Below are 14,298 nucleotides of genomic sequence, written 5' to 3'. Positions count from 1 at the left end.
CTCTGGCCAAACCCGTTTCAAGCAAATCCTCGCCCTGAATTGTTAGCCCGTTAGCTTCCCTGAGATGAACCTTTTTCCTGTGACAGGTGAGGCAGCCAGCCCAAGCATTTCACTGGAATGCTGGGTAATGTCAGAGTGCAGCCTGGTGGGGCAGGGAGGGGTAGGGGTAGGGGTAGGGGCAGGGGCAGGGGCAGGGGTAGGGGTAGGGGTAGGGGTAGGGGGAGGGGTAGGGGTAGAGGTAGGGGTAGGGGTAGGGGTAGGGGTAGGGTTAGAGGTAGGGGTAGGGGTAGGGGTAGGGGTAGAGGTAGGGGTAGAGGTAGGGGTAGGGGTAGGGGTAGGGTTAGAGGTAGGGGTAGGGGCAGGGGCAGGGGCAGGGGTAGGGGCAGGGGCAGGGGTAGGGGGAGGGGTAGGGGTAGAGGTAGGGGTAGGGGTAGGGGTAGGGTTAGAGGTAGGGGTAGGGGCAGGGGCAGGGGCAGGGGCAGGGGTAGGGGCAGGGGCAGGGGCAGGGGTAGGGGTAGGGGGAGGGGTAGGGTTAGAGGTAGGGGTAGGGGCAGGGGCAGGGGCAGGGGCAGGGGTAGGGGTAGAGGAGGAGAATCATCTAGATGTCAATATCCTCTGATGAACCCCACTCAAAGATTTTGTTTAACTTTTCTTGTATGCTACTTAATATAAATTATTTCTAATTGTTTGCAACTATGTAGGTAGCTGTAGTTTGCACATTGTGTGTTTTGTTGCATATCACATGATTTAGTCTTTTTTAGGTAATTGACTTACATGTGAACATTATCTGTATGTCAGTCTGCCCATCAATTTGCAAAGATTAATTCAAACATTCTGAAATAAGCCTAGGAAATGGCAATTTCCACATATATCCTGACATCAAAAATACCTAAAATATTTCATTGATAACAGTAACAAAACCAGATTTGTCAGGTTGGGGGAAGAGTGATGACAGAGCCCACCCACATTTTATGAAACAACTGTCGTCCACTTGAGGTGGGAATTTGCAGTTTGTTTTTCTCTGGGTATTTTTATTGTCCAAGGGCAGCTGTTTGCGCTGTGCTTTTATACGATGTTTGGAAGATCTAATATTCTGCATGTAATCTGTGAATATCGCCAAGATGAATTCGGAAATGTCACGTTCTTTGAGTCTGAGACCAATTCAATGATTGGTGATGAAGTGCAGGTCCAATACGACTTCCAATGCCTCGTGATCATAACACTTTCCTGATGTGTGTTTTTAAACACTTGTGCTGGACGCGGGTCTCTATAACCTGCATGTTGAAATACTTAAAGAGCACCGAAGTCGTGGCTTCAGTCGGACGTCGTTAAAACGACGAGGTGCTGACGATTGCGTTGCTAAGACTGCCATCTGTGGGTCAAAATAAAGTACTGCATCTAGACTGAAGGGCATCGCCAATGAGAAGTTAAAGGGAGATTCCATACCTAAATAATCTGAGTAATCATAGCATTTTTATATACCTCAATAGGAGTCGATAGTTTGCCCAGTGGGGGAAATTTGCGGATTGAGCGATGTTGCGGTTCTATGGAGCCGGACAGGGGTATTCAACCTCAATCCTGGGGCACGGAGCCGGACAGGGGTATTCAACCTCAATCCTGGGGCACGCTGTTTAAGATGGTTTTTGTCTGTGGCCTCGGAGTAGTAATGAGTTATTGAGCCAAACCTGCATTATTATCTTAGAGTTATCTTATCTTAGAGTTATATTATCTTAGAGTTTGACCACATGTAACAACTGTTATTAATCTCAATATTGGCTGTGACAAAAAAACTGTTTACACTCTTCGTCCCTAGAACGGAGTTACCAATAAAATATGAGCCCAATATTTAATTCCTTTGTCTACCACGTACCTGTGTGTCGGTTCTCACACACAACTAACTTAGTGCAGTTCTGTGGCTCTTCAACTCCTGGAAGATCTATAAGTGTAACTTTTATTCCAGTTGCTACATTGTGTTCTGCAGGTAACTTCGCGAATAATTTAAGAAGATAACACAGATTTAATGTAAAAAGAAAACACCAGGCCTTTTAATGGATTATATTGTTCATTTTACAGTTAAGTTCTTGCATTGCCATTTCAAGCTTTGTATTACATTATATGCTGCGCGTTTATACGCAGACATATGGTAATTATTAACCACGTGGAACAATACGTACACATCGTGGCTCTGTCTGTCCTTGAGGAAGTCGTGATTCTGTGACTTAAAATGAGTAAAATATGTGTTTTTTAACAAGTTAGTTGTTGAACATGTTGACGTGAGCCGGTAGGAACATATATTTTGCATTTTGCACTGTGTATTTCAGAAAGCCTTCACTATGGTGTTTATTTGGTACACTACCCTGCTATAGCCATGTTCGTTAGCCGGTTAGCTTGTAAGTCAAATACACAGATCCGTGTGCGCTTATTTCCACCGAAACGACCACAAATATAGGAGATTGAAGTAACCCTAAACGATGTCTCTGGTCGGAATGAGCCTTTGCAAAGCAACCTTACACCAGGCTGTAAGAGTGAGCTGTTTACAAAAGCATGGCTGTCTCCTGCAAATCCTTCGAGCGTATTCACCGTGTATGTCCAGAAATGATTGTATGGGCATCGGACGTACAGTCAACTCTCTGCACCGTATGCAGAAAATACGGAGACCTCTGCATTTTACGCAATCAGGGATGTCAGCAACCTTGCTCTCAGCTGAAGAACTCTTCAGGAAGAAGTCTTTACAACAGTACCTTAAGGAGATGGAGACAGAGTACACAGAACTTCTGAAAAGTGTAAATTTGCCAGAGAGGGAGCAAGACGGTGAAGAAGATGTGAAATTGAAAAGACGGAGGTTTGCCCATCTAGCCCCGCTGGTTGAGTGCGTCAAAAATCTGGAACTGAAACAGCAGGAGTATGCTGAAATGGAGGTTTTGCTGAAAGGTTAGCTATCGGATGGTTTTCATTGCGGAGTGTACGGATTTAGCCACATGTTTAATCCATCAGGGACATTTCAATGAAAGACAAATGGTTTAATATGCGGTTAACTTCTTTCAAACAAAACGTCACAGTACAGGCTGACATTGAGTCACTGTTTTTTTGCTTTTTGCCCATAAACCTCTCAGTGCCCAACACCATCCATTGTAGGTCATCGTAAAATTGCCTTCATTACACACACAAACTGTCTGCAATCAAAAACATGCCCTAAAACTGATTCTTGTTTTAAAAACTCAAAGTGAACTCTCCCTTCAGGTGAAAATAACCTATAATAATTGTGCTGAAAAAGAAAGATCAGTTTCTTTTGTTGTTTTTGGTTGTGCTTACTTTTGTATTTTTACATTCCTACAGATGAAGACCCTGGCATGCGAGAACTAGCAGAAATGGACTGGCGCGCATGTCAGGAGGCTGTAGAGGAACTCAGGCAGAAGGTGAAAAATCAGTGCTGTCATTCTGTAATGCAGGGGAGAAGCAGAACTCCTCAACATTCCTCAAACACTTCTTCCTGGGGACCAGTATCTTTGTGAAAGAAGGGCCCGAGCATGTTCCCCACGACTGTATCTGTGACACAGTGTACAATATGAGATGTACACAGGTGTAAACATTATGTAATGGTTTATGTCTTAATATGATCTCATTTACAGAACTGTTGCTTCTCCATCTGCAATCCAAAAAGTCAGTGTGTCTTCTCGGTCTGGAATTCTGGGTAATTCCCTGCTTGGTCCCGGCGTGAGTGTGCCTTCTCCGTGTGTAACTGCAGATCCTGTCCCAGCTGATCCCGGCGGAGGAGCAGGACGAGAGCGACCTGGTGCTGGAGCTGTGTGCCGGCGTGGGGGGGCAGGAGGCCATGCTCTTCACCGCCGAGGTCTTCCTCATGTACCAGAGCTTCGCCGCCTTCCAGGGCTGGCGGTTTGAGACGCTCGAGTTCACGCCCAGTGAGATAGGTGTGTGTGTGAGACTCTGGAGTACACGCCCAGTGAGATAGGTGTGTGTGTGAGACTCTGGGGTACACGCCCAGTGAGATAGGTGTGTGTGTGAGACTCTGGAGTACACACCCAGTGAGATAGGTGTGTGTGTGAGACTCTGGAGTACACGCCCAGTGAGATAGGTGTGTGTGTGAGACTCTGGAGTACACACCCAGTGAGATAGGTGTGTGTGAGACTCTGGAGTACACGCCCAGTGAGATAGGTGTGTGTGAGACTCTGGAGTACACGCCCAGTGAGATAGGTGTGTGTGTGAGACTCTGGGGTACACACCCAGTGAGATAGGTGTGTGTGTGAGACTCTGGGGTACACACCCAGTGAGATAGGTGTGTGTGAGACTCTGGGGTACACACCCAGTGAGATAGGTGTGTGAGACTCTGGAGTACACACCCAGTGAGATAGGTGTGTGTGAGACTCTGGAGTACACGCCCAGTGAGATAGGTGTGTGTGTGAGACTCTGGAGTACACACCCAGTGAGATAGGTGTGTGTGTGAGGAGTACACGCCCAGTGAGATAGGTGTGTGTGTGAGACTCTGGGGTACACACCCAGTGAGATAGGTGTGTGTGTGAGGAGTACACGCCCAGTGAGATAGGTGTGTGTGTGAGACTCTGGGGTACACGCCCAGTGAGATAGGTGTGTGTGTGAGACTCTGGGGTACACACCCAGTGAGATAGGTGTGTGTGTGAGGAGTACACGCCCAGTGAGATAGGTGTGTGTGTGAGACTCTGGGGTACACACCCAGTGAGATAGGTGTGTGTGTGAGGAGTACACGCCCAGTGAGATAGGTGTGTGTGTGAGACTCTGGAGTACACGCCCAGTGAGATAGGTGTGTGTGTGAGGAGAACACGCCCAGTGAGATAGGTGTGTGTGTGAGACTCTGGGGTACACGCCCAGTGAGATAGGTGTGTGTGTGAGGAGAACACGCCCAGTGAGATAGGTGTGTGTGTGAGACTCTGGAGTACACGCCCAGTGAGATAGGTGTGTGTGTGAGGAGAACACGCCCAGTGAGATAGGTGTGTGTGTGAGACTCTGGGGTACACGCCCAGTGAGATAGGTGTGTGTCTGAGACTCTGGGGTACACACCCAGTGAGATAGGTGTGTGTCTGAGACACTCGAGTACACGCCCAGTGAGATAGGTGTGTGTGTGAGACTCTGGGGTACACACCCAGTGAGATAGGTGTGTGTGTGAGACTCTGGAGTACACACCCAGTGAGATAGGTGTGTGTCTGAGACTCTGGAGTACACACCCAGTGAGATAGGTGTGTGTGTGAGACTCTGGGGTACACACCCAGTGAGATAGGTGTGTGTGTGAGACTCTGGGGTACACGCCCAGTGAGATAGGTGTGTGTGTGAGACTCTGGGGTACACGCCCAGTGAGATAGGTGTGTGTGTGAGACTCTGGAGTACACGCCCAGTGAGATAGGTGTGTGTCTGAGACTCTGGAGTACACACCCAGTGAGATAGGTGTGTGTCTGAGACTCTGGAGTACACGCCCAGTGAGATAGGTGTGTGTGTGAGACTCTGGAGTACACGCCCAGTGAGATAGGTGTGTGTCTGAGACTCTGGAGTACACGCCCAGTGAGATAGGTGTGTGTCTGAGACTCTGGAGTACACACCCAGTGAGATAGGTGTGTGTGTGAGACTCTGGAGTACACACCCAGTGAGATAGGTGTGTGTGTGAGACTCTGGGGTACACGCCCAGTGAGATGGGTGTGTTTGTGAGACTCTGGGGTACACACCCAGTGAGATAGGTGTGTGTGTGAGGAGAACACGCCCAGTGAGATAGGTGTGTGTGAGACTCTGGGGTACACGCCCAGTGAGATAGGTGTGTGTGTGAGACTCTGGGGTACACGCCCAGTGAGATAGGTGTGTGTGAGACTCTGGGGTACACGCCCAGTGAGATAGGTGTGTGTCTGAGACTCTGGAGTACACACCCAGTGAGATAGGTGTGTGTCTGAGACTCTGGAGTACACACCCAGTGAGATAGGTGTGTGTGTGAGACTCTGGGGTACACACCCAGTGAGATAGGTGTGTTTGTGAGACTCTGGGGTACACGCCCAGTGAGATGTGTGTGTTTGTGAGACTCTGGGGTACACGCCCAGTGAGATAGGTGTGTGTCTGAGACTCTGGAGTACACACCCAGTGAGATAGGTGTGTGTGTGAGACTCTGGGGTACACGCCCAGTGAGATAGGTGTGTGTCTGAGACTCTGGGGTACACGCCCAGTGAGATAGGTGTGTGTCTGAGACTCTGGAGTACACACCCAGTGAGATAGGTGTGTGTGTGAGACTCTGGGGTACACGCCCAGTGAGATAGGTGTGTGTGTGAGACTCTGGGGTACAAGCCCAGTGAGATAGGTGTGTGTGTGAAACTCTGGGGTACACACCCAGTGAGATAGGTGTGTGTGTGAGACTCTGGGGTACACGCCCAGTGAGATAGGTGTGTGTCTGAGACTCTGGGGTACACACCCAGTGAGATAGGTGTGTGTTTGAGACTCTGGGGTACACGCCCAGTGAGATAGGTGTGTGTCTGAGACTCTGGGGTACACGCCCAGTGAGATAGGTGTGTGTGAGACTCTGGAGTACACACCCAGTGAGATAGGTGTGTGTGAGACTCTGGAGTACACACCCAGTGAGATAGGTGTGTGTGTGAGACTCTGGGGTACACACCCAGTGAGATAGGTGTGTGTGTGAGACTCTGGGGTACACGCCCAGTGAGATAGGTGTGTGTTTGAGACTCTGGGGTACACGCCCAGTGAGATAGGTGTGTGTCTGAGACTCTGGGGTACACGCCCAGTGAGATAGGTGTGTGTGAGACTCTGGGGTACACGCCCAGTGAGATAGGTGTGTGTCTGAGACTCTGGGGTACACGCCCAGTGAGATGGGTGTGTGTGTGAGACTCTGGAGTACACGCCCAGTGAGATAGGTGTGTGTGTGAGACTCTGGGGTACACACCCAGTGAGATAGGTGTGTGTGAGACTCTGGGGTACACACCCAGTGAGATAGGTGTGTGTGTGAGACTCTGGGGTACACGCCCAGTGAGATAGGTGTGTGTCTGAGACTCTGGGGTACACGCCCAGTGAGATGGGTGTGTGTGTGAGACTCTGGAGTACACACCCAGTGAGATAGGTGTGTGTGTGAGACTCTGGGGTACACGCCCAGTGAGATAGGTGTGTGTTTGAGACTCTGGGGTACACGCCCAGTGAGATAGGTGTGTGTCTGAGACTCTGGGGTACACGCCCAGTGAGATAGGTGTGTGTGAGACTCTGGGGTACACGCCCAGTGAGATAGGTGTGTGTCTGAGACTCTGGGGTACACGCCCAGTGAGATGGGTGTGTGTGTGAGACTCTGGAGTACACGCCCAGTGAGATAGGTGTGTGTGTGAGACTCTGGGGTACACACCCAGTGAGATAGGTGTGTGTGAGACTCTGGGGTACACACCCAGTGAGATAGGTGTGTGTGTGAGACTCTGGGGTACACGCCCAGTGAGATAGGTGTGTGTGTGAGACTCTGGGGTACACGCCCAGTGAGATAGGTGTGTGTGTGAGGAGAACACGCCCAGTGAGATAGGTGTGTGTGAGACTCTGGGGTACACGCCCAGTGAGATAGGTGTGTGTGAGACTCTGGGGTACACGCCCAGTGAGATGGGTGTGTGTGTGTGTGACTGGGCAAATATTTTTTCACGGCACTGTATACAGCAGTGCTGGTTCACGTCTCTTACGGTGAGGTGGTGTACCATACAGGCTTGGCCATGTTGTTCAGCACAGTGTTGTTGAGCTTGTGATTGGTGCAGTAAATGACCCCCCCCCCCCCCCCCCCCCCAGGAGGCCTACGCCACGCCACGGCCAGCATCAGCGGCCTCCAGAGCTACAAGAGGATGAAGTTTGAGGGGGGGATCCACCGGGTGCAGCGGGTGCCCAAGACCGAGAAGCAGGGCCGCCTCCACACCAGCACCATGTCGGTGGCGGTCCTGCCCCAGCCCACAGAGGTACGGTCCTGCCCCAGCCCACAGAGGTGCCCCCATCTCCCAGGGATTTACTGCCCCCTTCAGGACAATCTGTGTACAGCATTATAAAAATCTATTCAACAAAGACAACCATAAAAACCTGCAAACAACGCTACAAAGACATGGAAACGTTTAATAGTGATTATATACACAGTAGTGAAATTAGTCCATCTGCAATGAGTCAAACTGGATATACACTGTAACAATGCGTCAAACTAACGCCGTGTTTAATGCAGGATGTCCGATCCAGCCATGCCGCTATACCAACTGGTTTCACGGATTAACACAGCTTCAGCCAATCACTGCACCAGCCTTCACTCATTAACACAGCTTCAACCAATCATTACACCAGCTGATTTCACTCATTAACACCCCTTTAACCAATCACTACACCAGCTGATTTCACTCATTAACACCCCTTTAACCAATCACTACACCAGCTGATTTCACTCATTAGTTTCCTCCTCTCTGGTTGAAGGTGTGTTAATGAGTGAAATCAGCTGGTGTAACCTGCAGACACTCTGCCCTCCATGGTGCATGATGGCGTGCCCCTGGTTTAGTGAAGTTCAGCTAGTTTTATTTCCCAGGGTTCCCTGTTCTCGAGCCCTCTCATGGTGCGGTACTGGCCCTAGGGTGCTTGCACATGTTCTGTCCACTATATATGTTTAAAATGGTTTATTTCTGTTTTTTTTTTTTCCAAGATAACTTTCACAATCAACCCAAAGGACCTGCGGATCGAAACCAAGAGGGCGAGTGGAGCTGGAGGCCAGCACGTCAACACCACAGACAGCGCCGTCCGAATCGTGCACATGCCCACAGGTAGGGGGTGCTACAGCGCCGTCTGAATCCTGCACAACCCACAGGTGGTGTTGGAGCGTCAGTGGTGTGTTGTGTTTTAGGAGTGGTGTCGGAGTGTCAGTGGTGTGTTTTAGGAGTGGTGTCGGAGTGTCAGTGGTGTGTTGTGTTTTAGGAGTGGTGTCGGAGTGTCAGTGGTGTGTTTTAGGAGTGGTGTCGGAGTGTCAGTGGTGTGTTGTGTTTTAGGTGTGGTGTTGGAGCGTCAGTGGTGTGTTGTGTTTTAGGAGTGGTGTCGGATATGGTCAGTGATCCCGTGGTGTGTTTTGTTTTAGGAGTGGTGTTGGAGCGTCAGTGGTGTGTTGTGTTTTAGGAGTGGTGTCGGATATGGTCAGTGATCCCGTGGTGTGTTGTGTTTTAGGAGTGGTGTTGAAGCGTCAGTGGTGTGTTGTGTTTTAGGAGTGGTGTCGGATATAGTCAGTGATCCCATGGTGTGTTGTGTTTTAGGAGTGGTGTCGTAGTGTCAGTGGTGTGTTGTGTTTTAGGAGTGGTGTCGGATATGGTCAGTGATCCCATGGTGTGTTGTGTTTTAGGAGTGGTGTTGGAGCGTCAGTGGTGTGTTGTGTTTTAGGAGTGGTGTCGGATATGGTCAGTGATCCCGTGGTGTGTTGTGTTTTAGGAGTGGTGTTGGAACGTCAGTGGTGTGTTGTGTTTTAGGAGTGGTGTCGGAGTGTCAGTGGTGTGTTGTGTTTTAGGAGTGGTGTCGGATATGGTCAGTGATCCCATGGTGTGTTGTGTTTTAGGAGTGGTGTTGGAGCGTCAGTGGTGTGTTGTGTTTTAGGAGTGGTGTCGGATATGGTCAGTGATCCCGTGGTGTGTTGTGTTTTAGGAGTGGTGTTGGAACGTCAGTGGTGTGTTGTGTTTTAGGAGTGGTGTTGGAGCGTCAATGGTGTGTTGTGTTTTAGGAGTGGTGTCGGATATGGTCAGTGATCCCATGGTGTGTTGTGTTTTAGGAGTGGTGTTGGAGCGTCAGTGGTGTGGTGTTTTAGGAGTGGTGTTGGAGCGTCAGTGGTGTGTTGTGTTTTAGGAGTGGTGTTGGAGCGTCAGTGGTGTGTTGTGTTTTAGGAGTGGTGTTGGAGTGTCAGTGGTGTGTTGTGTTTTAGGAGTGGTGTCGGATATGGTCAGTGATCCCATGGTGTGTTGTGTTTTAGGAGTGGTGTTGGAGCGTCAGTGGTGTGTTGTGTTTTAGGAGTGGTGTCGGAGTGTCAGTGGTGTGTTGTGTTTTAGGCGTGGTGTCGGAGCGTCAGTGGTGTGTTGTGTTTTAGGAGTGGTGTCGGATATGGTCAGTGATCCCGTGGTGTGTTGTGTTTTAGAAGTGGTGTTGGAACGTCAGTGGTGTGTTGTGTTTTAGGAGTGGTGTTGGAGCGTCAGTGGTGTGTTGTGTTTTAGGAGTGGTGTCGGATATGGTCAGTGATCCCATGGTGTGTTGTGTTTTAGGAGTGGTGTTGGAGCGTCAGTGGTGTGTTGTGTTTTAGGAGTGGTGTTGGAGCGTCAGTGTTGTGTTTTAGGAGTGGTGTTGGAGCGTCAGTGGTGTGTTGTGTTTTAGGAGTGGTGTTGGAGCGTCAGTGGTGTGTTGTGTTTTAGGAGTGGTGTTGGAGCGTCAGTGGTGTGTTGTGTTTTAGGAGTGGTGTTGGAGCGTCAGTGGTGTGTTGTGTTTTAGGAGTGGTGTTGGAGTGTCAGTGGTGTGTTGTGTTTTAGGAGTGGTGTCGGATATGGTCAGTGATCCCATGGTGTGTTGTGTTTTAGGAGTGGTGTCGGAGCGTCAGTGGTGTGTTGTGTTTTAGGAGTGGTGTCGGAGTGTCAGTGGTGTGTTGTGTTTTAGGAGTGGTGTCGGATATGGTCAGTGATCCCGTGGTGTGTTGTGTTTTAGGAGTGGTGTTGGAACGTCAGTGGTGTGTTGTGTTTTAGGAGTGGTGTTGGAGCGTCAGTGGTGTGTTGTGTTTTAGGAGTGGTGTCGGAGTGTCAGTGGTGTGTTGTGTTTTAGGAGTGGTGTCGGAGTGTCAGTGGTGTGTTTTAGGAGTGGTGTTGGAACGTCAGTGGTGTGTTGTGTTTTAGGAGTGGTGTCGGAGTGTCAGTGGTGTGTTTTAGGAGTGGTGTCGGAGTGTCAGTGGTGTGTTGTGTTTTAGGTGTGGTGTTGGAGCGTCAGTGGTGTGTTGTGTTTTAGGAGTGGTGTCGGATATGGTCAGTGATCCCGTGGTGTGTTGTGTTTTAGGAGTGGTGTTGGAGCGTCAGTGGTGTGTTGTGTTTTAGGAGTGGTGTCGGATATAGTCAGTGATCCCATGGTGTGTTGTGTTTTAGGAGTGGTGTCGTAGTGTCAGTGGTGTGTTGTGTTTTAGGAGTGGTGTCGGATATGGTCAGTGATCCCATGGTGTGTTGTGTTTTAGGAGTGGTGTTGGAGCGTCAGTGGTGTGTTGTGTTTTAGGAGTGGTGTTGGAGCGTCAGTGGTGTGTTGTGTTTTAGGAGTGGTGTCGGATATGGTCAGTGATCCCATGGTGTGTTGTGTTTTAGGAGTGGTGTTGGAGCGTCAGTGGTGTGTTGTGTTTTAGGAGTGGTGTTGGAGCGTCAGTGGTGTGTTGTGTTTTAGGAGTGGTGTTGGAGCGTCAGTGGTGTGTTGTGTTTTAGGCGTGGTGTCGGAGCGTCAGTGGTGTGTTGTGTTTTAGGAGTGGTGTCGGATATGGTCAGTGATCCCGTGGTGTGTTGTGTTTTAGGAGTGGTGTCGGAGCGTCAGTGGTGTGTTGTGTTTTAGGAGTGGTGTCGGAGTGTCAGTGGTGTGTTGTGTTTTAGGAGTGGTGTCGGATATGGTCAGTGATCCCGTGGTGTGTTGTGTTTTAGGAGTGGTGTTGGAACGTCAGTGGTGTGTTGTGTTTTAGGAGTGGTGTTGGAGCGTCAGTGGTGTGTTGTGTTTTAGGAGTGGTGTCGGAGTGTCAGTGGTGTGTTGTGTTTTAGGAGTGGTGTCGGAGTGTCAGTGGTGTGTTTTAGGAGTGGTGTCGGAGTGTCAGTGGTGTGTTGTGTTTTAGGAGTGGTGTCGGAGTGTCAGTGGTGTGTTTTAGGAGTGGTGTCGGAGTGTCAGTGGTGTGTTGTGTTTTAGGAGTGGTGTCGGAGTGTCAGTGGTGTGTTGTGTTTTAGGAGTGGTGTCGGATATGGTCAGTGATCCCATGGTGTGTTGTGTTTTAGGAGTGGTGTTGGAGCGTCAGTGGTGTGTTGTGTTTTAGGAGTGGTGTCGGATATGGTCAGTGATCCCGTGGTGTGTTGTGTTTTAGGAGTGGTGTTGGAACGTCAGTGGTGTGTTGTGTTTTAGGAGTGGTGTCGGAGTGTCAGTGGTGTGTTGTGTTTTAGGAGTGGTGTCGGATATGGTCAGTGATCCCATGGTGTGTTGTGTTTTAGGCGTGGTGTTGGAGCGTCAGTGGTGTGTTGTGTTTTAGGAGTGGTGTCGGATATGGTCAGTGATCCCGTGGTGTGTTGTGTTTTAGGAGTGGTGTTGAAGCGTCAGTGGTGTGTTGTGTTTTAGGAGTGGTGTCGGATATAGTCAGTGATCCCATGGTGTGTTGTGTTTTAGGAGTGGTGTCGTAGTGTCAGTGGTGTGTTGTGTTTTAGGAGTGGTGTCGGATATGGTCAGTGATCCCATGGTGTGTTGTGTTTTAGGAGTGGTGTTGGAGCGTCAGTGGTGTGTTGTGTTTTAGGAGTGGTGTCGGATATGGTCAGTGATCCCGTGGTGTGTTGTGTTTTAGGAGTGGTGTTGGAACGTCAGTGGTGTGTTGTGTTTTAGGAGTGGTGTCGGAGCGTCAGTGGTGTGTTGTGTTTTAGGAGTGGTGTCGGATATGGTCAGTGATCCCGTGGTGTGTTGTGTTTTAGGAGTGGTGTTGGAACGTCAGTGGTGTGTTGTGTTTTAGGAGTGGTGTCGGAGTGTCAGTGGTGTGTTGTGTTTTAGGAGTGGTGTCGGATATGGTCAGTGATCCCGTGGTGTGTGGTGTTTTAGGAGTGGTGTCGGAGTGTCAGCAGGACAGGTCTCAGCTGAAGAACAGGGAGAAGGCCATGCAGGTCCTCCGGGCGAAGCTGTACAGCCTGCGGCTCGAGGAGGAGACCAGCAAGAGACACCAGGCCCGCAAGATCCAGGTCCCCTCATATCAGACTTTACATACTTTACATACATACAGCACGTTAATGTCGTCAGAAGCGTCAGGGCGCTGGGTTAGAGCACGTTAATGTCGTCAGAAGCGTCAGGGCGCTGGGTTAGAGGACCTTTAGGGCTTTGACAGACGGGGGACAGAAGAGTGCCCATCGCGGTCGAGCTGCAGTCCTTTAACCTGTCCGGAATGGATAATGACAGACGTTGTGCAGATTTTTATTGTGGAATACATTAATGGCCAGCTTTGCAGACCTAGTCCTAGACTAAATTGTATTTTGAATATACAAACAACACTCGAACACTTAATCTGTGAAATGTGCCCGCAATGTTTTTTAAGAAAATATATTTTCTCTAATACTGCAATATCACGTGTGAGCTTTTAATGCCAGATACAGGTTTATGTATTACGTATTTCTTTCCATGTCAGGATAGGAATGGAGTGAATTTCAGATGCAATAGGATCCAGTGTTCTGTTTGTCTTGTGTTGCTTTAGATCGGTACCAAAGGAAGATCTGAGAAAATCAGGACCTACAACTTTTCCCAAGACCGGATCACGGATCACAGGATCGGAAAAACGGTTCACAACGTGAGAGCGTTCCTGCTGGGAGAAGATCTGCTGGAGGAGATGAACGTGGCTCTGCTGCAGTTTGGGGAGCAGGAAGCTCTCCTGGACGTTCTGGAAGAACACCTTTACCTTTCCCATGACTGATCTGTTTTTTTGTCAAATAAAAGGCTGTGTCAAATAATATTTAGCATATTGTGATGTGACACCATCTCTTCTTCTTTTTAACACGTATTACTTTACATTCCTGGTATTCCCTTTGATAGGAAACGGTTACAAAACCTGTTCTGACATTTTACCTTAAATTAACATATGTGAGCAGGCTTACATTCCACCAAGGGCGTAGCTGGTCGTTTTGCAGCCCCTGAAAGAATATTGCTCAATATTATCAGGCCCTCTTTAGTTCACATCAACCATCGGAATGGGGGGAAATGTGATCTAAGTGACTTTGACTGTGGAATGATTGTTGGTGGCTGACAGGGTGGTTTGGTATCTCAGAAACTGTTGATCTCCTGGAATTTTCATGCACACTAGTCTCTACAGTTTGCAAAGAATATTGCAAAAAAAAAACACTGTGAGCAGCAGTTCTGCAGACAGAAACGCCTTATTAATGAGAGACATCAGAGGAGAAGGGCCAGACTGGTCAAAGCTGACAGGAAGGTGACAGTAATGCAAATAACCACACATTACAACAGTGGCATCTCTGAACACACAACGCATCATAACTCTACGTGGATAGGCTACAGCAGTAGAAGTTAAAAAATAAGTCTATATATGCTATATAT

The 14,298-nt window shown here is 49.1% G+C and overlaps 1 protein-coding gene across 2 annotated transcripts; it reads left to right on the top strand.

Annotated features, from left to right (window-relative positions):
- The first annotated feature begins 2,161 nt into the window (after nucleotides 1-2,161).
- Nucleotides 2,162-13,699, top strand: mtrf1l (mitochondrial translational release factor 1-like). Of its 2 annotated transcripts, none has more exons than XM_061228420.1 (7): nucleotides 2,162-2,931; nucleotides 3,337-3,416; nucleotides 3,746-3,929; nucleotides 7,792-7,955; nucleotides 8,675-8,792; nucleotides 12,802-12,938; nucleotides 13,445-13,699. In XM_061228420.1, the coding sequence occupies exons 1-7, from the start codon at nucleotides 2,472-2,474 to the stop codon at nucleotides 13,658-13,660; spliced, it is 1,359 nt and encodes a 452-aa protein (XP_061084404.1). In that variant the 5' UTR covers nucleotides 2,162-2,471; the 3' UTR covers nucleotides 13,661-13,699. The 2 variants fall into 2 exon arrangements, with proteins under 2 accessions (XP_061084404.1, XP_061084405.1); XM_061228421.1 differs by having other exon boundaries at nucleotides 2,172-2,281.
- Nucleotides 13,700-14,298: the final 599 nt, after the last annotated feature.

Source organism: Conger conger, chromosome 18 (genome assembly GCF_963514075.1).
Source record: "Conger conger chromosome 18, fConCon1.1, whole genome shotgun sequence".
Classification (NCBI taxonomy): domain Eukaryota; kingdom Metazoa; phylum Chordata; class Actinopteri; order Anguilliformes; family Congridae; genus Conger; species Conger conger.
The sequence above is the reverse complement of the archived record's forward strand: the minus strand, read 5'-3'. Positions and strand labels throughout refer to the sequence as shown.